Genomic DNA, 27,385 nt, shown 5'->3' with positions numbered 1-27,385 from the left:
ACTTGGTCACGGTCAGCGTGGTTTGTATGTTCTCGTATATTTGTTCCTGTTAAATATCTGTGTTATTTCCTGATTTCTATTCTGTCTCTGCTGTCTTGTAAAATTCTTGCGGTTCTCCATTAATGTCTGCTGTTTTCAATTTAGACTCCTGCTTACCTTGCTCACCTATGTCTTTTAAATGTCATCATTTAGTTAATTTCTTTCTAGCTCATCTACCCCTTTCCCATTTCTAGTTGTATCACTTATTGTAGCTATTGTCGGTGTCTCACAAGGCAATGAGTTCGTTTTTGGTGTTAGAAGATCAGAAGGTTTTGGTTTCTTTTTTGACCCAGGTGTTTGGATTCATTTTCCATGACTAACACTGCAGTACAGCATTAGGTGTGCTGCACTTCTGAATGTGCCATTTTTTGGATGAGAAATTAAAATGTGGTCCCGTCTGCCTGAAATGGTAGCAACTTAGGTGGATGCAAAAGATACCACAGCAATTACTGAAAAGAGTCTGAGAACATCTCTAGTGCCCTGACCAGATTTCCTACAGTAAGTAAACATACCACCTCATGTCTGCCATGGAAAGAGGCCACTGGACTAGAAGGACTAACTCAGTCACAAACTGGAAAACAAAATAAATGTATTTTTTCACTTTCTTGCATTGACCTGTAAAGCTGTTTATAGTAATTGGCCATTTCCTCTTCTGCTGTCTAACAGTACGTTTCCTTGTTTTAAACACAATCTTTTCACTTCTAAACTTTAGTCTCGATACCAGAATTTTTCCATTTTTGTCCATGCCCCACCAAAAGTCCTTCCATTCTTCCTTTCTTCCTTCCTTCTAATAATTTTGGTTTCCATCTCAAGGACTTTCCTTAGATCACTTTTATTTGAATCTGTTTTGACCCTCTCTTCCGTCAGTCCCCTTCTGTACCTTCCAAAGCACTTTTCATTGACCCCCACATTGAGACCTTTTCTCTAATTCCATGCACCTTGCATTACCCATCACATGGTAGATGACCCCTATTTTTCCTTCTCCCTCTGTTTTTACTACATATTCTCTGAGCCCTTTTTCCTTCTGAACTACATTTTCATTTGTGCCATATCTATTACCCAGGCCTTCTGTTTTTCTTGTAGGGTAATTGTGACTGCAGCAGGGTCTGATAATGTTCTTTCTTATGTGATTATGTCCCTTGTTAAATTCCCTACGTCCCCTCTAATCAGGAGCACTGCAGCATGCTTTCTTGTTTTACAGAAAGTATGTTTCTCCTCACCATGTTGCTCCTTCCATGTTTTCCCACTCTATATCCTCTGCTTTTTTTCACCACTATCTGTCTTTACTTATCTGCATTTTCCCATTCTCCTATTTATATTCTTATTTATTCTTATAATGAAATCACACCCACTGTTTCTGCCTCAGAATGACATCAAAGTATTCCATAGTCGGCACAGAAATTCTTAAACAAAACTTCACCATCCCTGTTTAGCGCATAATTATTCCCATGTCCCCATTTTATTTATTTATTTTTTATTCTTTGCCAAATGTACCATCTCCAATCCCCACTTCTGGCTTAATTTCCTTTCCTTATGTCCAGTTTCCTTTGAAAAATACAGTTCCTCCCTTTTGTCTTCTCCTCTTATATGCTCTACTGCTTCCACTGTATTATATACTCCTGTTCTTAACTTTTGTCATTTCTATAATTTTAATTCTAGTTTCTTGTAATATGATTTCTTATGTTGGTTGTCTTGTGGACGTGTTTGTTATGTTTGGATATTTTTTGGATATGCTACATCCCCAGATTCCCTGCCTTGATACCAAATCCCCTTCCCATTTTCCATTTCTTTAACACATCAAGGTCATACTGCTCAATTTGCAGGTATTAGCATAATAAAAAGACATTTGTAAGACCTTATCGCAAATGCAAGAAGTGTGGACTGCTTATGAATTTCGGGATCATACGATCATAGGATCACGGGAGTTATAGATCCACTGACTCATGAGGCCATTTTTGTTTTGCCAGTACCTACCCTTAGGACTCACGTCCATTTTCCAGGAAAGCCTGGCTAGTCATACAAGAAGGGGGAATTTATGAACATGTCTCCAGTAGTCCAGCATCTTTCCAAAAGCAGTCTCACACTGCATAACTTGGACAGCTGTTTGTAACAGAGAAGAGAAAGGGGCCGTGCGACATATCTATCCTGCCTCTCTGCTGGAGTAGATTTACAGATCTAGTGATAGCTGGACTGTTTGATTTATGGAGGTATAAGAGTTCTTGGACTATGGGATTTGTTATAGCTCTGTAAGAAAGTAACTGATTGATCTTAAAGAGTGTATATGAAACTGAGTATAACAATAAAGCTTCCAGTCTTTCTTGGTAGTTAGGTCTTTTATGTCTCTCATCTGGTCAGGGTAAAACAGACACATGGTTGTGGGTTTGGTTCAGCTTTATTACATACAAACACATTGATTGAGGCTTAGTAACTTAACTTTAAATAAACTTAAAAAACAGACTGACTACTGCACTCATACATGTTAACACTCTGGCTATTCACTCAAAATGGCACTGCTGCTGGCATGTGCTCTCTATTTATATGCACATTTCCTCATTTTGAAATGCTTCTTAAAGTCACAACACACATTATGATCTACATCCTCCCTCTTTGAGAAATAGGTCATGCACAGTAATAATGGCAATAATCATTGACATACAATTATACAGAAATAATCCTTTGACATGCAATTATACAGAACTAATTACATGTGAAACAATCAAGTCCAGGTTGCTGTGTATGACCTGACCATGTGACATAAAAATTAGGACTGGATTTAGCAACAGGGACTGTCTTTAATGAATGTTCAACTTCGATCTGGGACATCATCAGGAATGGGAATAGGTATCAAGACATATCCTTCAAGCAGGAACATCATCTGGATTACTCTGAGATCTAGAGTCTGTATCACAGGTACAATGTTGTGATATTGATTTAGATGGTTGTTGTTTTTCTTTCGGCTTTTCCCGGTTAGGGGTCACCACAGTGGAACTCCAGTCTGCTAATGATTGGCAGTAGATTTTTTATGGGTGCCCAGGTGCCAGCTCGACGCCCAGCCTTCAACGAAGGCACGCCCATTCTACGCATGTCTTTCAAATGCCACTCGACCGCGGGGAAGACATGCAGACTCCACACAGAAAGTGCTCCAGCTGAGAATCGAACGGGAGAACCTCTTGCTGTGAGGCAACAACACTACCACTGCACCACTGCGGCTTGATATGTATACTGTCTGATATTGATTTAGATGGTATACATTTAAAATTTCAAGGGAAGGATTGGCGACCATGGATTGTCGAATTACGGTTGGCCGATCCGTGTTGTCAATCTTTCCATTGTGCGAGTCCCGATTCAGCAAATGCACAGTGCATTCACACAGATGAGTTTGGTCTTGTAACTAGAGGATCATGGTACAGTGGGGATCAGGAAATTTACCCTTTTCCCCACTGTAGTGAGATCTCAGAGTTGGAATATATAATATGCAACGGGTGTGTGGGGCACACAAATAGGACAGGAATAATACTTTACATAAACATAGTTTTATTTGAAAACCTATCAAAAAGTCTTTTTTCTATCTTAGAACAAGTACCTAGGGACATCAGAGGAGTAAACTACAGAGATAAGATTGAACAAACAGAGACAGTTTGGCAATTAAAGTTAGGGGCAGATAACATACCTGGGATGAATGCGACCATTAATTTAAAATGTTTTCATAAATATAGAAGGCTTAAATTTAATAAATAAATAAACGTATGATTGGAATTGTTTAAGTATATTTTTATACACTTTTTTATATATTTTGGTATAAATGTTTTCTAATCTACATACTTTTTAGTGTTTTTTAATTGATTGATTGAATGAACGTATAATGTGATTAGGTTGATTAATGATGTTCAGTATGAAAGGGCTTGTTTGTTGTGTATATTATGTTCTAAAGAAGTCTGTTGGAGATGAAAGCAAAGATTAAAGTTTTTAATCACTAATACTTGCTGTTTGGTTTTGTTTTACAAGTCTTGGTGGATTATTTTTATGTGGCTTTGGTTTTACCTACCTAACCATGTGGGGATAGTTTTTATTTATTGTAAATTTTTAAAATAGCTGACTGGTAAACTGGGCACCGTTGTCAGAAATAACTTTGTGTGGACTACCATGGACTGAGAAATCATGTTTCAAGTTAGTAATGACAGTACTGGAAATTAGGTTAGATAGCAGATCAATCTTTAACCAATTCCAATAAGAGTCACCCAGCACTAAGTAATGTTGGCTGTTCCACTTGAATATGTCAGTGGCTACTGTTGAGCAAAGTAGTTCAGTAATCTTGTTAAGCTGAAGTGGGTCTTTTAGCAAATGCAGTTTAGTACTATTGCATACTGAGCAAGATGAAAGTACTGTATCGATATCTTTTGACAGAGAAGGCCAAAAATACTAGTCCTCTCACCCTTCTTTTGGCAGCTTTGAAACCTGGGTGGCCACAATGCAAAATCTGGATGCACTCATGTTTAAAGGAAGTAGGAACGACAACTTTAGGACCTTTGAAAATGGTGCCATCTTCCATCAACATCTCATCTCTGTAAGGAAAATAAGGCTGCACTTCTGTTGGTACACACGATTGCTTTGATGGCGATCCAACACTGATGAAGTCATTGAGCTTTTGCAAAATTAGATCAGTCTTTGTGTGATCTCTTAGCTCATCAAGTCTTGTGGTAGAAAAGTTATGCACTTCCATGACATTGAAGTCAAAATTCTCTGCATCAAGCTTTTCTGTGGTATTTCTGGGGGATTTGGATAAGATATCAGCCAAATAAAGGAGTCTGCCTTTTGTATAGACTATTTTGAAGTTGTACTTTTGTAATCTGGGCATCATTCTATGTAGTCATGGTGGAGATGTATGCATAGACTTCTTTAAAATAATGACTAGAGGTTGATGATCAGTCTCAATCTGGAAAGCTCTGCCATAAATATAATCATGGAATTTCGAACATGCAAACACAATTGCCAAAAGTTCCTTCTCAATCTGAGAATGCTGCATCTCAGTTTGGGTAAGAGTTCTAGATGCATAGGTTACTGGTGTGCTCTCTTGAAAAATAACTCCACCAAGTCCAAACTTTGAAGCATCACAAAAAAAATCACTTTTTTTGGACTTCATATTATCTTAACATAGGGAGGCTGACAATATTCTAATTCAGGTCATCAAATGCTCTCTAGTGTTGTTCCAACCATGACCAGATAACATTTTTGCATGTCAGCTCTTTTAAAGGTGCTGATAATTTGCTGAATTCTGGTATAACCTTGCCCAAATAGTTATCTATACCAAGAAAACACTAAGGATTGGACATTGTCTGGAGCTGGCATCTCTAGAATGGCTGTTTGTTTAGAAGGATCTGGTCATAAGCCTGAACTGGTAAATAAATGAACATAAATGAACAACATAAGTAACTTCTGGTAGACTGAATTTACATTTCAGTCGATTGAGCTTTAGATTCACTTCACGTGCTCTTTATAGAACTTTCTTGAGGTTTCTGTCATGCTCTGCTTCACCATTGCCTCCAGTTAGTAAATCATCTGCTATTATAGCGCATGGGTAGCCTGAAGAAATTTGCTCCATTGCATGCTGAAAGACTTCACTGGCAGAATTTATTCCAAAAGGCATTCTGAGAAATCTGTATCTACCAAATGGCGTACTGAATATAGTCAGTAGTGAAGATTTGCGATTAAGCATTACTTGCCAAAATGGACTCTTTGCATCCAAGACAGAAAAAACAGTGGCATTTGGCATGATGGTAGCAACTTCCTTGACTGTACACATAGGATGGTGGGGTCTCTTTAATGCTTTGTTTAAGTCTCTTGAGTCAATACATATTCTGATTTCATCTGAGCTTTTCTTATGAACGACCACTATGGAAGACACCCATTCAGTTGGTTCTGTAACTGGACAAATCACACCTTGCTGCATTATTTTATCTAACTGGACTTTGTCTCTGTCCTGCATAGCTATCAGAACTCTTCACACTAGTCTGACCACTGGACTGATATTTGGATCAAATGTCATGGCGTACACAACTAGAAGTTTACCTAGCTTGCCTTCAAAAATATTAGCATACTCTGTGAAAATATAATTACTGAAACTGGAACTACTCATGTGCTCATATAATGGATTTCTTTAGTAAAAGAAAGCAGTTTCATTTATAAACCATCTCTGAGACCTAATAATGACTGTACAGGTCCTTTGACTGCATAAAATTGCAAGCTGTAATTCTTCCCAGCTGAATAGTATGAAAGCACTACTGAGCCTTTTGTTTGAATATCTTCGCCTCCATAAGCAACAAGCTTCACACAATTGGCCATATTAAGTTGTTCACCAGCTCTTACTCTAGCAAATGTTTCTGCTGACATAACATTGCACTTTGAATCAGTATCCACTTTGAACTCTGTGGGTTTGTCATTAATCAGGACAGTACAAAACACTTCATTTTTTGCCAACAAATCTACTGCATTAACCTTTCCACCAACCACTGATACACCATTTACATAGAAAGTAGAATGCAGCTTTCTATATGACCAACAAGCTTTTTGAGTGAGCTTTCTTAATAAATGAAGGAGGCTTGTTTGATTTACAAAGCTTTTGAAACTGGTTTTATTTTTTACACTTGTGGCATTGCTGAGCAAATGCTAAGCACTTTTCTCTTTTGGACTCGTGACTGGAACCACAATTATGAAAATTAACAATAAGACTTGACTTGGGTTTTGCTGACTCACCCTTGTACTGTCCTGAGTATGTCCGTTTTACAGAGCTAGTCTTAGAACTTGCTTGAAAGATACAGGCTCTCACTGGAAATCCCACAGAGGCTCCAGCTGCCATGTGCTTAGGCCTGTTTCTGTTAGCCACATGCTGCATGCTATCCACATTTGCTCTAGAGGTTGCTAAAACCATGTTCTTATGGCTTGCAAGCATATTGTGTGCCTTTCTTTAAGCGTGTGTATTTGACAAATCTCTATGACTTTGCTCAACATTAAATCACTGTCTCAAAGCAAAATCCTTCTCACTGCAACATTATTAACACCACACACAAGCCTGTCTTTCATCAACTTAACTTTCAAATTACCAAATGTACACATTGTAGCTTTTGTTTGTCAAGTCAGTAATGTAAGCTGCAAAAGTTTCTCCTGGCTTTTGGTCTCTTGTATAAAATAAGTGCCTCTCCAATGTAACATTTGTTTGGGGGATACACATTTCTCGAAATTTACATTTCAAGCACTCAGGGTCATCCCTTGATTTAGCTTGTACAACAATGTGATGGTTTGCTCCTTCTACTGCATATACTGCTGGTATATACACAAATGAATGCTCTCTTTCAATGGTTTCTGATCTGGCTAGATTAAGCAGAACAAATGCCCCTGTAGGTGCATCTTTGTCTGAAAAATCTGCTTGTATGAAAATATTGTATTCCTACTAAAATACTCTCCAATTCTCTGCAATATTATGATCAAAGACAAGTGTTCTAGGTCTGCAAAATGCCTTTGTCATGCCAACACACCATAATAAAGACTGTTTAAGTTATGTACGGACATGCACACATATGTGGCAAGAAATTTATGCCAGAAATTTGTAATTATCCTCAATAGCACAATAGAGTCTTCAAAATAACTGCACTTTGTGAAATTAGTCTCCGTAGCACAATAACACTTTGAAATCACTATACTTCATGAAACCACTGCTAGTGTAAGAAATACTTCAAAATGACTGCACTTTGCAAATCAACTGTACACAGTACAAGAAACACCTCAAAACGACTGTATTCTGACTTCACTTTGTGAAATAACTGTACTTTGCACACACTAAACTCTTTGAAATAATTGTTCTGAAATAAAGCACACACTGCAAACACTTTGCATACTCTGAGATACTTTAAACTACTGCAGTTATACTTTGAATAGCTTTATTCATACAAAATAGTAGCTCATATCAAAAGACATGGTCATTTACTAAAAAAACTACAGTCGCTTTGCTTTTCCATGCTCATTTTGCCATTTTATTGTACTTGTTATGCTTGTTTGAACTTTATCATGTTTGCTATATTTTTCTTGTGCAGATTTTACTTTTAACCTGCTCATTATGCAAATCAGAAGTAATTCTGAATGCTCTCATAAGTATTTTGAGTAATTCCATCAAATATCGTGATTTCGAACATTTTGCTTAATCAATAATGTGTTTTGTGCTTTTTGTTTGATTAATAATGTGCTTTGTACTTTGCAAATGCTGCATATTGTTTTCTTTATGAAATAAATAATTTATGACAATTTTAATTACCTGAAATTCATTTCCAAACTTTTTCAATCGTTTGAGCAGGTTGGGATGAGTCATTCCGCTATATACCTCCATTTCTAACTGTGCACCTCATGCCTCAACTTCTGGCTTCATTCTGGCTTCTTGTTGCTCAGACATCCCGGTTCTGACACCATGTCATTCAGGCATGTCACTTCTAACACCATGTCATTCAGACATGCCATTTCTGACACCATATCGCTCGTCAGGTCGGGATAAAACAGATGAACAGCTGTGGGTTCAGTTCAAACAGTTTTATTACATACAAACACATCAGGATTGAGGCTTATTAACTTAAACTTAAATAAACTTATAAACAGACTGACTACTGCACGCATACAGGTTAACAATCTGGCTGTTCACTCAAAACAGCACTGCTGCCTGCACATGCTCTCTATTCATATGCACATGCCCTCAATTTGAAATGCTTCTTAAAGTCACAACACACACTCTGATCTACAGTTTAAGTCCATGATATTTTTAATTATAAAACCTCTGGAATGTTTCCAATTACTTTGTATACTATATGAGGTACAACCCAGAGGGGCTGCTACTGTAGTCATTGATTAATCTAATTAAAGTACAAGGAGGTGAGGACTTCCTTTTTATCTGGAAAATACCTTTTGTTTCAAGCTGTGCAAGGTAAGAGGCTTTCCTAACCACCTTTCCAATCTGAAGGCCAAATATGAGGGAGATATTCACCCAAGTACCTAGGTGTTTCACTACATTTTTTTCATTTTGAAGTGGTGTTCTACCTTTGCTATAAGTTGTAACTATGTAGTGTTTACCAAAGATATGGATGTTGCACTTTTGGTGTTGCTTTTGAGCCCAGGTTTTGCACACCAGCTACTGACAAGTTTAAGCTCCTGCTGTAGTATCTATATGTAACAGAGGGACTTGTTGATTACTCCCAGCATGCAAACTTCCAAGAACTTTGCAGAGATTCTTATAAAATAAGTAGGTACCAAATAGCTGAGGTCCCAGCATAGACCCTTCAGGAACTCTACTGGTCAAATTCATGATCTCAGAGGACACACCCCCTACATCTTACTGTGTGAGATTTATTCATAAAACATTTGGTATTCCACCAACAATATACTCAAGTTTGCAAGGCTATAGAAAGGAAATAAGGGCAGAAAATATTATGCAAATGTCAGATACAAACAAAACTAATGACTTCTCAGTTGTTTTCTTTAACTTTCTGTCTGGAGCGTACATTCCCACTCATAATGATTTGTCTGAGAAATCAGTTACTACAAATATCAAGCAAGACCGTACTTAATATTTCATTACTGGTCACAGAAACTCAGTGTTTTCATTGCAAAAATATGAAACAGAAAAGCTTTCTGAAATGGGAGACTCCTTGCATTCAATGTGGATGGTGAAGTAGAATGCAATATTATAACTATGAGAGGATTCAGAACTGAACTCCTGGGGGACTATGTTTGCCATTAGTGCATGCATGGCATGTATAGAAGGAAATTCAGCATTGAATATACCGGTACTTATATCCTCTGCCACAATAGTGGCTCTTTTCACTTTGGATTCTTCCTTCCAATTCCATCTAGATTTGATTCATTTCTTTTCCCTTCTCAGCAGATGCTGTTTTTTTCTACCTTTCTCCTTTCCACAGTTCACTTCCTTTTCTTTGTAACCAAAAAAAATAACTGAGTCTTTTATTTTTTTTGGGGGGGGGTTGTTTTTTCTAGAAATTATTATGAAATCATTTTGTCAGCTATAAATGAAATGCACTGTATTACTATTTAAGCTATTTGCACCTATACTCATAGACTCATACTAGCCTAACTGCCCTTGCGAACCATTTTAAGCCTAGCCAATTATCCCTTGTGAGATTCAAACCCTGCACCTTGTGTTCATAAGGCAAACACCTTAACCATTAGGCCACCCTCCCAACTCTACTAATGAAGCATGAATCCCATCTGTTTACTTTGACATGCCTTCTACATAGGAGCTGTTTGGCTAGGAAGCAATGGCTAACTGGGAGGTCCCAGGGTGCCATCACACTTTAAGACTAGGATTTTTTATAAATTTACCTATGTTACTTCATTTTACATTTCAAGGACTTTCTGTGTTATCAGACACTTGCCTGTGGTTCACTTTAAATACCATACTGACACATATTTATTGCCACTCTGCAACTTGTATGCCACCATCGTATGGTACAGTTGGCCACCGCCTGGATGTTGCCAGTAACCTAAATGTCCTAGCTACTTAATTCCCTAGAAGATAGATGTTCTTGGAATGCTTAGTTCCACACTGTTGATAGGACTTCAGACATCTAAACTGAAGTCACTGACATTGTCAACACTTTACTGCACTTGGAATTTATCCTGTTTGTAATTTTTATTTACTAAAAATGCACAGACTTCAGTTAAATGTATTTCTGCATGCCTACCTGTTATCCATTGTTTGCCTTCACAGACAACAAGATTAAACTGATTATTAACCATTTTTGATTATCACTATAGTATAGTTAAGTAACTTTATTTCTGCCTGAAGAAGATTATATATATATATATATATATATATATGTATATATATATATATATATATATACATATATATATATATATATACATATATATATATATATATATATGTATATATATATATATATATATATATATATATATATATATATGTATATATATATATATATTTATATGTATATATATATATATATATATATATATATATATATATATATATATATATATATATATATCAGTAAAGATTAGATTAGCTAATTCTAGACACTGCCATTTCTGTATTACAGTGTCCCTAGGTATCATCCCACCTTTGACGCTGGAATATCAGAAGACTATGGGTTCTATTCCCACACTAGGTAACTGGATTAATTTTCAAGGACTGGCACTGCAGTAGAGTATAAGGGGATACTGTTCCCAAGATGTGCTGTCCTTTGAATGAGATATTAAACTAAGGCTCCATCTGTTTGAGTTGCTGGGAACTCAAGTTGATGTGAAAGATGCCAAGACAGCTATTAAAAACAGTAAGGGATGTTCCCCAGTGCCCTAGCTACATTTCCTATAGTATGAATGCGATATCAAGTCTCCCATAATAAGACTAACAGCCAGCAAAATGCAAATAAATATCATGCTGATGGTTTATGTAATACCTAAATGTTTTCATTCATTGGATTTTGTAGTCATCTGTAACATCTTCTTTCTTTTTTTAGAGGCCTGTTTTTTTTTTACCATATGTAATTTCTGAAGTTGTAATCTGCATTTAGTGTGCTATAATGCTACATTCATTTACTAAAAAATATTTAAAAATCTGTAATTTCTAATATTCATTACCTGTAAAGCTTCTGCATGAAGTTCAGAAGCAATGAAAAAAGTAGTCAGATTATTATTTATGCAAAAAAATGCATTCCTATATCCAAATTAAAAGAATTTTGAAAGTGCATTTCTTGTGAAAAAGTGCCCAGAAAACATTTGCCATGATATTACCTTCACATGTATGTCTATCTATACTTAACAAAGCATAATGCATGTCTCACTGTTGTTGCATATTACTTTTATTCAGCATTTCCTTTCTCAGAGATAAAGAAAAAATGTTTTTTTCAGAATTTCACATCTGAGTTTGTTGAATTTAAATGCCGTATTCCAAAAACTTTTTGCATGTACTGTTTGCTGATTGTTGCTGTTTACTGCTGAAATTAAACAAGGAAAGGGTACCTCAAGCAAAAGTGGCAATAAATTCTCAACGCTACTTCTGCTGTAGATGAAAGATTTCTTCAAGTCTGTATTTAGAAAACTAATATCACAGAAAAATGTCAAATGCTTCTACAAGTTATTATGTGCAGTGAGTCTTTGAATTTAAAGTTAGGTTTAATTTCAGTGGTAAAGTACCTCTCAAGCACATACAATAGGGACACTGCTTATGGTGTTTAATCTTGAGGTTAATAATAAAAGCAATTTTTCACCAAATATACATAAAAACTGTAATAGTACAATCATGATATTACATTTAGCCTCTCTACAAAAGTCCTTTTATTACTTCTTTTGACACCTATTTTCACACTGGGATTAATTTTACTATGTAAGGTCTCCTTAACTATTCTATTAAAAAATCCCATTCAAAGGCAATAATGTCCATGAGTGAATAATGGACATGTAAATCAGTATTTTATATTAATGTGAAAGATTTTGTAAGTTCTTACAAATTCTGCTGATGTGCACAATTGTGAAAGGTTATCTCTGCATTCTACAGTGATATGCGATGGAACAAAGGAACTATTTTAAAAGCGTCTGTGGAGTACATCAAGTGGTTACAGAAAGAACAGCAGAAGTCAAGAGAATTAGAGAACAGACAGAAGAAACTAGAGCAAGCTAACAGAAGGCTTCTACTTCGAATTCAGGTGGGCACACAGAAACGTTTGCCATTACAGTTGCCAGTACAATTTTTATTACCTGAAAAGTGCTGAAAATAATTCATTGAGTTAAAGCTGCTTTTTTTTCAGTTGACGGGGGTAAAAATTGTGAAACTATTTACCCTGCATATTAAACAGTTAATTGTAATAATAAGCAATACACAACAGGGAAATGTTAAGGCAAATTTCAGCGAAAAACACTAATAAAAGAAAGAGTATGTGATCGTAAGGAAAAGTATGGGAAGTGTGAGAACATTTCACTTGCAAAATGTGTAAAGCTTGGTAATGCCATGCAATTCAAGAATATTATTTAGCCAAAGTGAGGCTTGGTCTTCCTTTCATACCTCTCAGCTGTACAGAATTTTACAGAATGTCCAGGTGTTTGCCTAATATTTTTGGTCCATTTTTCATAAAATTGTGGTTTTCTGGCAAATTAGTAGCAAATCATTAAAGATTGAAGTTAGGAAATAATGACAGACATTTGAGTTTCAGACTTCATACCCTTCAGAAAAGTTGTGTTATTGTACAACCTGTTACTCAACTTTCTAAGTATGTAAGAGCAATATTTAATAATGGCCTCTATTTTTGGGTCTTTGTCCCACTTTTATTTATGGCTTTGTTCAGATTTCTTGCTCTAAGAGGTTGAGAGGTATGTTGCTTATTCTAAGAGAAGATGCACTAACATGGTTTGTAGTTGTGTCACACTGCACATTTTTTGCAAAGTATGTATTAACTACAGCATAATGTAACTGGACATTACTTTGAGACTAGTCTTTAACTGTCACAGGGTAAATACAGGTTAGAAGGGTAAATATTTTCACTGATTGATATGGTCTGGTATCTGCAATATGATATAGCCTTTTAAATGAATATGAGAACAAGACAGCAAAGTCATGGGATTTGTTTGAGGGAGGAGCAGATGATGCAAGGCTGTACAGTAGCAGACATGCATGTTCAGAATCCTGTCTATGCTAGCTACCATTCATGAGGTCAACAAGTCAACAGGAAAGGAACCTGTGCGGCACTTGAAGTGATGCAGCAGCTGAATTCTGCATGATATAATGGTTGCTTTCCCCTCTTTCTGCTTAGGTTGAAAAAAAGTGCCTAGAATGATACAGTGGATATAAAAAGTGTACACACCCCTGTTAAAATGCCAGGTTTTAGTGATATAAAAAATGAGACCACAATAAATGGTTTCGAACCTTTTCCCACCTTTAATGTGACCTATAACCTGTACAATTCAATTGAAAAACAAATCTGTTAGGGGAAAAAATACAAAAAAATAAAAACGTACGATATGCTGGTTGCATAAGTGTGCACACCCTTAAACTAATACTTTGCTGTGTGTGCACACCCTTAACTTTTGTTGAAGCAGCTTTTGATTTAATTACAGCATTTAGTCTTCTTGTGTAGGAGTCTATCAACATGGCACATATTTGCCCCCTCTTCCTTACAAAAGCATTCCAAATCTGTCAGATTGCAAAGGCATCTCTTGTGCACAGCCCTTTTCAGCTCACCCCACGGATTTTCTATTGGATTTAGGTCTGGGGTCTGACTGGGCCATTCCAAAACCTTAATTTTCTTCTGGTGAAGCCATTCTTTTGTTGATTTGGATATATGCTTGGGGTCATTGTCATGTTGAAAGGTGAAATTCCTCTTCATCTTCAGTTTTCTAGCAGACACCTGAAGATTTTGGGCTAAAAATGACTGGTATTTGGAACTGTTCATAATTACCTCCACCTTGGCTAAAGCCCCAGTTCTAGCTGAAGAAAAGCAACTCCAAAGCATGATACTGCCATCACCATGCTTCACCGTGGGGATGGTGTTCTTTTGGTGATATGAAGTGTTGTTTTTGCGCCAAATGTACCTTTGGGAATTGTGGCCAAAAAGTTCAGCCTTGGTCTCATCAGACCATAACACATTTTCCCACATGCTTTTGGGAGACTTGTATTGTTTTGCAAATTTTCGCCGGGCCTGGATGTTTTTCTATGTAAGAAAAGGCTTCCAATTGCAACCCTACCCCATAGTCCAGACATATGGAGAATATGGGAGATTGTTGAAATATGTAGTACACAACCAGCACTTGCCAGAAATTCCTGCACCTCCTTCAGTGTTGTTGTAGGTCTCTTGTAATCCTCCCTGAGCAGTTTTCTTCTTGTCTTTTCATCAATTTTGGAGGAACATCCGGTTCTTTGCAACGTCACTGTTGTCCCATATTTTCTCCACTTTTTGATGACTGTCTTCACTGTGTTCCATGGTATATCCAATGCTGTGGACATTTTTTGTACCCTTCTCCTGACTCGTAGCTTTCAACAATGAGATCCTTTTGATGCTTTGTAAGCTCTCTGGGAACCATGGCTTTTGCTGTAGCAGGCAACTGAGTAAATGTCAGGAAAATCCTACTAGGGCAGCTGAACTTTATTTGGGGTTAATCAGAGTCTCTTTAATTGATGGCATGTGTGTACCGAAGAAGACTGAATGCTGTAATTAAATCAAAAGGTGCTTCAACAAAGTATTAGTTTAATGATGTACACACATAACAAAGTGTTATTTTATGGATGTGCACACTTATGCAACCAGCATATTGTACATTTTTTTTATTTTTTTATATTTTTTTCCCTCACAGATTTGTTTGTTTTTCAATTGAATTGCACAGGTTATAGGTCACATTAAAGGTGGGAAAAGTTTTTGAAATTATTTATTGTGGTCTCAGTTTTTTATATCACAAAAACCTGGCATTTTTACAGGGGTGTGTACACTTTTTATATCCACTGTATGTCATCACTGAAATCACAGTTATTACAGATGTGTGGGGGACACTCAGCCACTTCTGTGCATACACCTTAGAGATAATAATATATGAGCTTGAATGGTCTCTAGCAAAAAGACGTTTCAAGAGCAGGACAGTGCAAATTTAACATCTGACAACACTGCAAAGGAACATTTTATTGACCAGTTTATGAAGATTGAAAGGCATCCAAGAATTAAAAGCCACTATTTAGGCTACAGAATTTAAGCTGAATATTAATTATTTTTTTTTAAAAACATTATATATTCAGCTTAGTTAATATAATCTGCTCATGAAACTTAGTAAACATGCTCTGTAGAAAAAAACACATACATCAGATTAACTCATGAAAAACAATTTGAATATAATAGCCTAGGTTCAGTCTGTTAAAAGCAAAAATGCATGTTCACCCTTTGTAGACAGCTGTGATATTATTGTCACAAAAAATTCTGCCTTTTATAAAATGAATACTACTACAGACATATCTACTTACATGTACTACATTTATTTAACAGCTCTATGGACACCCAGAGTGATTTGCAAACTTATATCATGCAATCTATAGGAATTTATTTGTAATTTTTGCATTTGTTTTAATTTTTTGTTAACAAGGTAAGTCCACAAGGCAGAGTTGTCAGTTTTCAGGAGCAAACCATGAGTAACTTATAGTTAAATGACTCATTCAGTCATGATCTTAGTTTTATAAGTTAATAGGCATATAATAGGCTAATGATCATCAGGGCCATTATAACTACAACCGTGCACCCCAACTCACCTGTGTCCTTATATATCACAGGTATTTATTAGGAGGGGTATGTTATTTAGGAAGTTTCTAGGGCCATGATAACTGCAGCCATGCACCCCAACACACCTGTGTCCTTATATATTACAGGTATTTATTAGGCGGGGGGTATGTTATTTAGGAAGTTTCTAGGGTCATGATAACTACAGCCGTGCACCCCAACTCACCTGTATCCTTATATATCACAGGTATTTATTAGGAGGTGGTATGTTATTTAGGAAGTTTCTAGGGCCATGATAACTATAGCCATGCACCCCAACTCACCTGTGTCCTTATACATCACAGGTATTTATTAGGAGGGAGTATGTTATTTAGGAAGTTTATAGGGCCATGATAACTACAGTCATAGACCCCAACTCACCTGTGTCTTTGTATATCACAGGTATTTATTAGGAGGGTGTATGTTATTTAGGAAGTTTCCAGGGCCATGATAACTATAGCCGTACACCCCAACTCACCTGTGTCCTTATATATCACAGGTATTTATTAGGAGGGGGTATGTTATTTAGCAAGTTTCTAGGGCCATGATAACTATAGCCATGCACCCCAACTCACCTGTGTCCTTATATATCACAGGTATTTATTAGGAGGGGGTATATTATTTAGGAAGTTTCTAGGGCCATGATAACTATAGCCGTGCAACCCAACTCATATGTGTCCTTATATATCACAGGTATTTATTAGGAGGGGGTATGTTATTTAGGAAGTTGCTAGGGCCATGATAACTATAGCCATGCACCCCAACTCACCTGTGTCCTTATATATCATGGGTATTTATTAGGAGGGGTATGTTATTTGGGAAGTTTCTAAAGGTTATGTGTTGGGGGTATGTCAGTTTGTGTATTACTACTGCATCTGCCATTGTCTATCAGAGACACGGGAACCAGAACCACTGTGAATTTCTGATTTCCCCATCAATTGGTCAAGGTTATGTTTAAATAGGGTTAGGGATGGACTCTGTTTCACATGGATGGAGACCATGTTCCAGAGTATAGGGATCCTCTGTGACAAATACTATATCTCTCACATTAAAATGTCTTATTTATGTCAAGAAAAATTTAAGTTCCTGGATCTACTGGTTCGGATGCTGTTCATTTTGTGGCTGTGCAAAAAAATCATTCAAAGCTGGATCCAAGGATGCCCTGTATGCCATGCATGGACAGCTTTGCGGTCCAAACTCATCAGTGTGGATGTAATGGGGGGCTGCAGTCCTCTCCTGTATTGGTGAGGACCAGGTCCAATATGTCTGAACCTCTGGTAGGTGTGCTAACTGCCTGGTCACTGTTATTTGTGAAGTCCAGGAATCATTGTGCCTGCAGGTATGAGGTAGTGTATGTTTCCCAATCTATAGAGGGGTACGTAAAGTCTCCCATGAAAAGTGCATTTAGCTTAATGATTAGTGTCTCCATTAAGTCTTGATGCAATCTATGATATTATAGGGACATGGAGGGTCACCTATAGTTTGCTACGATATGGTGATTTGCACATGGATAAATTCTGGGGCATTTTAACCAACCTAGTGTTATTCCTCTTGCTAATATAGATTGAGACACTTTCATCTTTTGTCCCCATCTGTGCAGCTGATTGTCCAAATATGTGGAAGGCACTGAAGCCTTGAACTCCTGGATAACTTTCTGTGGATATAAACAATGTTTTGGCAATGGCTCAAATGTCTATGTTCTCCAGACTGAGGAGAGTTTGTAGGGTGTAGTGTTTCTTATTTAGGCTCCTAGCATTGAATAATAACACTTTTCCTAGGTTCATAGGTTCATAGGTTGGTACTAGGCTATCGGCCCTAGGGCCTATACAAACCTAGCCATAACAATTCCCTGAATATTTCTTCCCATAATATTTGCTTCCATGGACCCCTGTCTAGCAGGGTGACTGACATGATCCCCTGGGTGAATTTCCTATCTCCCATCCAATCATCAAGGTTCCTTTTGAAGAGGGCCAAGGAGGCACTCTGCTTGACATGTATGGGAAGTCTATTCCAGAGTATGGGGAGTCTCTGTGTTAGGAACCTATCCCTCCAGCATGTTTTGTTTATTTTGATGACAAGGTATAGATCCCTGGAGCTTGTGGCTCTGAAGGATTGGGATTTCTTTAAGTGGAGCATGTCCAATAGCTCAGGGTTTGACATGGCCTTGTATGTTAAGCAGAGATCGCCTCTGAGTAGATGATACGCCACAGAGTATAGCTGGAATATTTTTAGATGGTCAGCATATGGTATCTGCTTTAGTGAGGTATTTCTGCTGCCTTTCCAGCTGTTGCAGATGTCTTGCGAGGTACATACCAAATAGGGCGTTATTCTCTATAATGGGTCTAATGAGGGATGAGTGCAGTGGGACAATGGCCTCCTTTTTTCTGGATGAAAAGCCCTTAGTGATGAGGTGTGCCACATAGAAGGTTTTCCTGACTGTTTTGGCGATGTGGTTATCGAAGGTGAGACCACTGTCCACCTGTGTCCCTAAGTCTCTCATCATACTTTCGATGTTTAGTGTACTGCCACCTATGTGGTAATTCATGGTTACATGTTTTTTTCCAAAGGGGATAACTATACATTTCTTGGCATTAAGCTTGAGCCCATGGCTCTGGCACCAGGCATCTGTTTCTGTAAGGCCCTTTTGTAGAATATCCACATAATTTGGGTATTCAATAATGGCTCCCAGTTTGCAGTTATCTGCGAACATTGTTAGCCAGAGTCCCTTAGTGTTGGCCTGTATTTCAGAGAAGTAGATGCCAAAGAAGAGAGGTCCCAGGACTGAACCCTGAGGTACTCCACTTGTCACTTACCTGGAGCTGGATTTGGAGGCAGCTACTTTTACAGTCTGGGTTCTGTCAGTAAGCCAGCTGGCAACCCATCGAGCGATGTAGGGATTTATGCCCAGCTTAGTAAGTTTATCTATGATTCCAGAGTGGTGGATGGTGTTGAAGGCCTTGGCGAGGATCAGACAGGCTGTGTGGGCTGCCTTACCCTCGTCCACAGCTCTGGAGACTGATTTGAAGAAGTCAATCAGGTTCAGGAGACAAGATCGTCCCTTCATGAACTCAAACTGGGTGGGGTCCAGTGTTTGAAGGTTGCCAATATCTTTGTTTATAAGTTCCATGATAATGCATTTCATGCCCTTACAGATCAGGCTCATCAGACTGATGGGACAGTAGTTCCTGGGATCCGAGGTGGATCCCCCCTTGTCGAGTGTAATAACTGTAGCTGTGCACCACTCATTGGGCACGAAGCCTGAGGTGTGGCTATGATTAGACATGACACTTAGGTGAGGTGCCAGTTCATTTTGTAGTTCATGTAGTGCACAGCCTGAGTTGTCATTTGGCCCCATGGATGCTGTATTCTTAGCTTTGAAGAGTGCGGTTTCTACCTGTGTGGCCATGATTACCAGAATTTGGCAATCTCTTGGTATTGAGATGGGTGCTTTAGGGGGTGAAAGGCGGGGGAAGTTGGCACTAAATCGATCTACTAGGATATTGGCAATATCCTTGGGATCAGTATATTTAATGCCGTTCTGTTGTAGCTCAGAGCAGATCTGAGCATTGCCATTTAGATTCTTGACATAACTATAGAATACCTTGTGGCTGTCTTTGGAATCTTTGGCAATTTTATTTTCATAACTAGCTTCTGAGGATTTCATGAGAGATCTCAGCTTCTTACTGAGGCTGGTGAGATAGTTTTTTGCATCCTGGGATTTTCCTCTATTCCACAGCAGTTTGTTCTTTCTGTTGTATAGTTTGTTTATAGCAGGGGACCACCATATTGGCTTCCTCTTTTTGGAGGAGAGCATCTTGGTTCTATCTGGGATGGCATGATTCATGCATAAGTGGATGTGCTCATACAGTGCCTTAGTGTAGGATTCAGCAGTCGAACTTTCAGATCCCGTCTGCATGGGTGTCATGAAGTTTGTCACTTTTGACTATAGTAGCATGAAGTTGGCTTTGGAGAAGATTTTTTTACGGAGGTTTCCTTACTGGGGGGTGGGGGTGGGATGTGAATGTCAAGGGTGATTTGCTTATGGTCAGACCTGACCAATGAGGGGGTGACCACTGGTGTGGAGCATCTATCTCCCATGTTGGCAATGACCAGGTCTATGATATTAGAGTCCCTGGTGGCACAATGGATTAGTTGATCCAGGGCGTTGGAATTTATGAATTCCAAGAACCGTTAGGAAAAGGTGTTGGTACCCGAGTAATTTTTCCAGTTAATGGCAGGGTAGCTGAAATCACCCAGTATTTGGGTATTTGGTTGTATCTTAATATTTTCCAGCATGTTTAGAAAGGTGTAGTTAGAAACTTGGGGCATGGTGGGGAATCTGTAGCAAACTACAATTTGTTTGCAGTCTTACCTAGTGTTAGTTGCACCTGGAGAATTTCAGATGCATTGTGTTGGGCAGCTAGTCTGTAGGTGTGAATATCCTTGCTGAATATGGACACTCCTCCACCTTTATTGTTTCAGTCTTGGTTCTGTTGCCAAAAAGTGTGTTAAAAGTTGTAGCCTGGTATTGCAGGGGTGCTCTCTGGAGCCTTGAACCAGGTCTCAGTCACTGCACAGACATCGATCTTCTCCATTTTTAGGAGTGCCTCGAGAGAGTGCATTTTGAGATTTAGACTTCTAGCATTGAGTAGCATTACCTTCAGATTTTGCATGCTTGTATCTGTTACGGTGGTGGTTTTGTCCTTTAAACCTTGCCTAAAAGAGGCACTATAGGGGTGGCAAGCGCTTTAGCCAGTAACCTGAATCCTAGGGGTGACAGGTGTAGACCATCTCTGGCAAAACATCGTGGTTTGTTGATCATGTCTTCCCAAGTAGACAGATACTAGATCCCCTTTGAATGACACCAGAAGCTTAGCCAATTCTTGAAGTCAATCATTTTTAAGTTTCTTTGTATTTTGTTTGTTATGTCAGTATGCTTGTCAATTTGGCATTGCCTAAAAAACACTCTAAGGTAGTGGATAAAGTTTTAGACAATATTTAGAAGTCTAGATGATATAGGTGTAGGCCATCCTTTGCAGAGCAACATTGTTTGTAAACTATGTCCTACAATGCTGACAAATATTGAATCCTCCTGGAAAGATAAGACAAACAAAGCCTATTAGTAAAGTCAATAATTTGTTCATCCTTAATGAAAGTAGAATGCTGCTTAATGAAAGGCACACCCACATACCTAACTGAAACACAAATTCACAGAGATCAACCAAACCTCTTTTCATAAGGTCCAAGGAAGTACATCTAATGTCATTAATGCACATATGGCCTATGATAAAATCATACTGGTACCTGTGGTGTAGCAACTTGAGTACATGTTTAACTTGGCAGCTCCATGCACCAGATAAGTAACTAACCATTAGCTCCCCTTGTTTAATCAAGCGAGTATGGCCTCTGTATGCCATACAATGTAGTTCTGAATGACAAGACTCCTGGGTAATGTGTTGACTAGACTTACGGGCCTTGTTCTTGAGATTCCACTAGGTGTTGGCATGTTTGTGATGTTTGGTGCTGCTTTTAGTGAGTCTTTAAAGACTGCTGAGGATAGACTTTGGTGTTTATAAGCTTAGGATGTATTTGAGGTTTGGGAAAATTGCCTTTAAGTGCCTCAGCATAAGTTGGTCTATGTGTTTGGTGGATACTGTGAACTGGATGTTGTGCATGTGTTCTTGACAATCTTGTTTGTATGCGAGATTTTTGTCTCCAGTGAAATTATGTATGTGTATCTTTTGTAAGTGATAGACAAAGAAAGATTGAAGGAATAAAGCCCAGCGTTAGATAATGATACTTATCTGCAGATCGCAGTTATAACCTTTTTATTAAACTACCAGACTTTATATTACAGTACTGTTTTATACATTTTTACTTTATAGTGTTATGAGAAAGATGCTCAGTCTAAACTTCATGCAGAATCTGTAAAAAAACACTGAAATAATTGTACTGCCACTTTTCTGGAAGTTAACACAGAGGGGTGGTGCTATTATACAGCTTTGAGTTGCAAATGACATGTTTTTGTTAATTCAGGGTTTGACTCCCTCAGCCTCAGTTAATCTACTAGTGTTTGACTCAAATCATGCTGCTGTCCATTTAATACTCTCAGGTTACCACCAATAAGGGGCACGTTTGTCCAATTGGCTTACCCAGTTAATTAAAAAAAAAAAAATATATATATATATATATATATATATATATATATATGTGTGTGTGCGTGTGTGTGTGTGTGTGTGTGTGTGTAAAACTGCTAGGAGGAAGTGAATGAAACAAGGTTTACTGAACACTTTCTAAATATCACTCCCATTACATCATGAAATACTGGCTAAATAATTGGTCTTCACTGCCACTCTGCAAATATTGCTTCAGTTTTGTACCTTTCATATTGTGCTTTGTTTCACAGAACCACATAAAAAAAAAAAACAGTTATGCTTGCCGCAAGACACTATCCTGAACCTGATTTCCTTTGCTTCATGTGCAAATAAATAAGAAAATGAGACAGTGTGGCAGCACCAATCCCTACACCTGAGTCCAAAAGATTCACTTCAGATGCTAGCCAAAACCAGGATTTTTATAAAGTCAGGAGTGCCCTGCATATAGCCAAACTTAATGCTAAGGAATATGTGAAATTAAGGCAAGTCACATTAAAATTCTAAAATAGTTAAAAGCCTTAAAGCAAAATTTGGAAGTGTACATCTATATGCAGTGAATCCTTTCACATACCTGAGCTTTAGGTAATAATATTGTACTGCAGTATTTTTTCTTTGTGCATTGTGCTTAACCTGTTTGGCACTTTTACAGTATCGAGTTCAATTACCAATCACTGTAGCTTTCTCTTCTTAGTGATGCAGTCACCTTCTTCCTCTCTGTCTTTATAAAAATGTAAAGATTAGCAGCCCCTCCTGCTTAGCACCATTTATACTATCCGTTTTTGTCTTCTATGTAAAAGAACTGTATTACTTTAATCTGTTTATTTTTTCCCACATTATGACACAGTTGTTTTCCTAGCACCCCGTGTCATATCCACATTTCCATAGCAGCATCTTTTCTGTAGCATTTATCAACCCCTTCAGTGTCACCACTTTCTAAACATGCATGCGTGCATAGGTACATGTACATGTATATATATATATATATATATATATATATATATATATATACATTTGCATATATTTACATATTATATATATATATATATATATATATATATATATATATATATATATATATATATATATATATATATATATACATATATGTATGTGCATGTGTGTAGATAGGTTTAGAATCAAAATGTGCAAATGCAGTTTGATGAATGCAGATATGGTCAAACGTGTGTTCTACCAACACCCGTAATGTCAAACTGAAAATATATGACTTCATATTAGTGAAAGTGAGTACACATTCGCTAATATGAATCGACGTTTTGAATTGAAATCACAGTACAGTGCAGATTAGAAAATGCTCCCTTTTCTTCACTGCAGTGCAATCTCAGAGTTGGTATATATATATATATATATATATATATATATATATATATATATATATATATAATGTAGAGGGTGCGACAGGTACAGCCTCTCCACATAGAGGCTGCAGGGGTGCTTGCCATTTCCAATATTTTTGGTAATTTGGTATTACCAAAGTCAGATAAACAAGTCAGTAATTTTGTTGAAACCTGTTTGCAGTTTCAACATTTTGACAGTAAACTGTGTAAATATGTGAACAAAATGTAGTTCAAGAAGTGCGCATGAACTAGTGGTATTTCTGTGAGACCACTGATTACCAGAGATAGTGGACATTTTCCTTTTTTTTTCCTGGTTTTATGTAATCTCAGAGTTGGCATATTTAAAATAGTAAGAGTGACCGAGATGCAATCCGTGATAAACTGGTCTAAATTTATGTCTGTGCATCCAACCAAGACTAGCCTTAAAGGCAGACACAGTAGTACTTTGCTTGACCTGTGGTGGTAACTTATTTCATTGGCTTTGAATCTGGTGTGTAAGGAACCTATCCCTCCACCAACACTTGTATTTTTGTTTTTGTAAATTAAGGTCCCTAAGTAAGGGTGTTTATACAGCCACTGGCTTTGCCAAATAATTAGAGGTCAAACAGAATCGGGACCTTCATGGCTCAAAAAGAGGACACAAGTCATCTCACATCATATGGCAGTCAACTGAATGTAAAGATGGTTGTGCTAATCTGTTGAGATAGTTGAAGAATTTAAGAGCTTTAATTTCCTTTTTGTTAAATATCATTTAGGCCTTACTATGCTTGGATTTGAACATTAAAAAGAGGGCCTATTTGTTGATAGGTTTGATATAGGAAGAGTACATTAGTAAGGTGATTTCTTCATATCTTGAAGATAGTCCCTTGGAAACTAGCTAGGCAAGGTAGGATTTCCTGACTATTGTGGAAATATACTAGCAACTACAGGAAATGTAAATAATACAAATGCCAAAACTCCACAGTAGTGCAGAAAAGAAAGCCAGTAAAGGTCCATACACCTGCAGTGAAAGACAAGCCAAGCCAAACAATATGGTATAAAGTTTAATACAAAATATCCACACCAAATCATGTTTTTAATCAAATTTGGTGTGGATATTTTGTATTAAACTTTATACCATATTGGTTTGGCTTGTCTTGTCTTTGCCTATCGTGGAAAGAGTTGTCCACATAAGTACCCGGGTCTCTGGTGACAGTACCTGTTTGAGGAGGAGAATCACTTATAACAGGAGCATTTCATATTGCTGAGGATTCATAATGTTCAATGTTTGTAATGCCAGCAGAAGCGAATGAAAATAATCATATATTTGCTCCTGAGAGGTCGCAGAACAGTGGGGAGTGAGAATGTGCCTTTACCATACTATTGTGCAGTCTGCTAGTTAGTAAATAAAATTATCAGAGGGTCTGTGCATTTTTCTTTTTTGTTTTTGCTATATTGACTATGAATCTTTTAGAAGCAATGTTTTCAAGTTCAATTTTCTGGTATCTAGATATTTCGAAGTATATGCCTTGTAACACATGAAGCTTCTCATTAGCGAATTCGGTCAACTGCATTTCAAGAGATATTGACTTGGATATCAGCAAAATAAATGACAAACATGATAGGGCTCAGCACTGATCCCTGCACACTTTTATGTTCAGAAAGGGTACTGGCAAGTCTCACTACTTAAAATCTGCTAGGCAGCTAAATTTTAATATAGTGAACAATGCAGGTTTTACATTAAGTTTGTTCAACTTTTTTAATAATACTAGCGTGAGATAATAGTAACAAAATCAATAGCCTGGTTAAAATAAGTAGCATGCAGTGACCACCGTTCGCAGTGTCTGTTCGCTTTTCAGTGAAGTTTATTAGCTTCAGTAGACAGGACCTTCCATTCACAAGCCTTACTGAGTGGGGTGCAGATTGGTTAAGTTGATGATGTCTGCATGAATGAATCCTGCATAATATATTCCATGGTTTTGCATGTAACGGTGGTGAGGCTGATGGACCTATAATCACCTGTGTCTGAAAAGGGGTCACTTTTGTGTACAAGTACATTTTCCAGGCATCAAAGAAGAACTCTATTGATAGGCTGAGGTTGAAGAATTTAAGTGGAAGGTGATAATGAATACTTGGCATTGATCACAATACAGCCCAATATGTTACCTGGGTCTGTATGAACATTTAAAACAAATAAAACAACAAGCACAATCCATTCTTGCAACACCAAACAAAACAAATAAAACAGCAAACTATTCTTACCCTCTTATACTGTCTACCAGCATTCCCTCCCTTAGCCTTTTGTCTTCTTGGCAATGAGACTTCTACCTTCCTTTGATATTCATATCTTATTTTTGTCTTACATTATTTTCTTATCTAATGCCGATTGTTTATAATATGTAGTTAGTGAATTACCTGAACCTCTTTTATGCTTTGGTGATGGTTTTCACTCACATAATTTTTTGTAATAATGTGTAACTATATAACTTCTTTGGAGCTTTTCTCATGGGTCTCTGCTGAAAATGGGCTTTTGGCCTAGTCGGACACTACCTGGTAATCAAATGTAAATAAATAAATTAATTAAATAAATACACAACAACCTCTTACTCTTGCTTTTGGTTTCAGTCTCGCACACATTTGATTTTAGTTTCAGCATAAACATTATTTTTAGCCTTTGATAAGGATTCTAATATGTGTTCCAGGTGATTACAGGGGAAACTAAACTGACTTATGTTGTACTGATCAGCCCATAAAAATGTGCAAAATACATCATGCGCACATCTATTAAGGTTTGGCTTTATTGGTCTGAATACCTCAATTAACATATTTAAAAAAAGTCATTTGGGCATTCACAAGCCATGTAGCTAGAGCACTTCTATGCCCATTAACAGGACACGTGTATTTTCCATGTGCCTCCTTCAATGTTTGTCTAAGGTATTGCAAAGTGAAGATGATGTTTGTCTGTGTGGCTGTGGATTTTTTATAAGCAGGGTGCACAGTCCCTTTTTTTTCTCACTTTTAATTTAATGGAGTGTAGTTAATTGATAGCTACTATGCTAAAATGATGATAAACACACACATTAAATATAAATGTTAATAAAAAAATCGACTTGAATCTAAAATTCTATACTAAATCAAATTAAACTGAGATACATAAGTGGATCATAAAATAACGTGTAACATAACCTTCACTGCAGTATCAGAACATTACTGAAAAAAAATTTAAAATAAAAGATTAAAATTTACCTTGCACCTATATCAGAAAGTCTCTGTCAAATAAGGTACACATTCTATTTGAATGAGGGTGAAACATTATTTTAAAGTCGAGTCAATAAGTGGAATATATGAAAATCTCCTTCTGTGATAATTGAAATATCTTGAAATTTCAGGTCAGAAAATACATTTTAAAAGTTATGACTTCACTACTTATGTAATGTAGTGCATATACTTTGTGTAGCATTGTTGGCTTAGTTGAAACCACAACCAAATTTGGTGAAATGCCAAAGCACTGGAAAATAAATGGTGAAAACAGCCACATTCTCATTTTAGTTGCAAA

General features: G+C 37.2%; 1 protein-coding gene across 1 annotated transcript in view; it reads left to right on the top strand.

The window, feature by feature from the left end:
- Positions 1-27,385, top strand: part of TFEC (transcription factor EC) — a 505,518-nt gene that overhangs the window by 474,272 nt on the left and 3,861 nt on the right. Inside the window, exon 7 of the mRNA XM_044088699.1 lies at positions 12,611-12,758. Coding sequence (XP_043944634.1) covers positions 12,611-12,758 — 148 coding nt within the window. The remainder of the gene's footprint in view (positions 1-12,610; positions 12,759-27,385) is intronic.

The sequence above is a fragment of the Protopterus annectens genome, chromosome 11.part0 (genome assembly GCF_019279795.1).
Source record: "Protopterus annectens isolate FY-2018-M chromosome 11.part0, PAN1.0, whole genome shotgun sequence".
In the NCBI taxonomy this organism is placed as follows: Eukaryota; Metazoa; Chordata; order Ceratodontiformes; family Protopteridae; genus Protopterus; species Protopterus annectens.
Note: the sequence above shows the minus strand (reverse complement) of the source record. Positions and strands in the feature narration are given on the sequence as shown.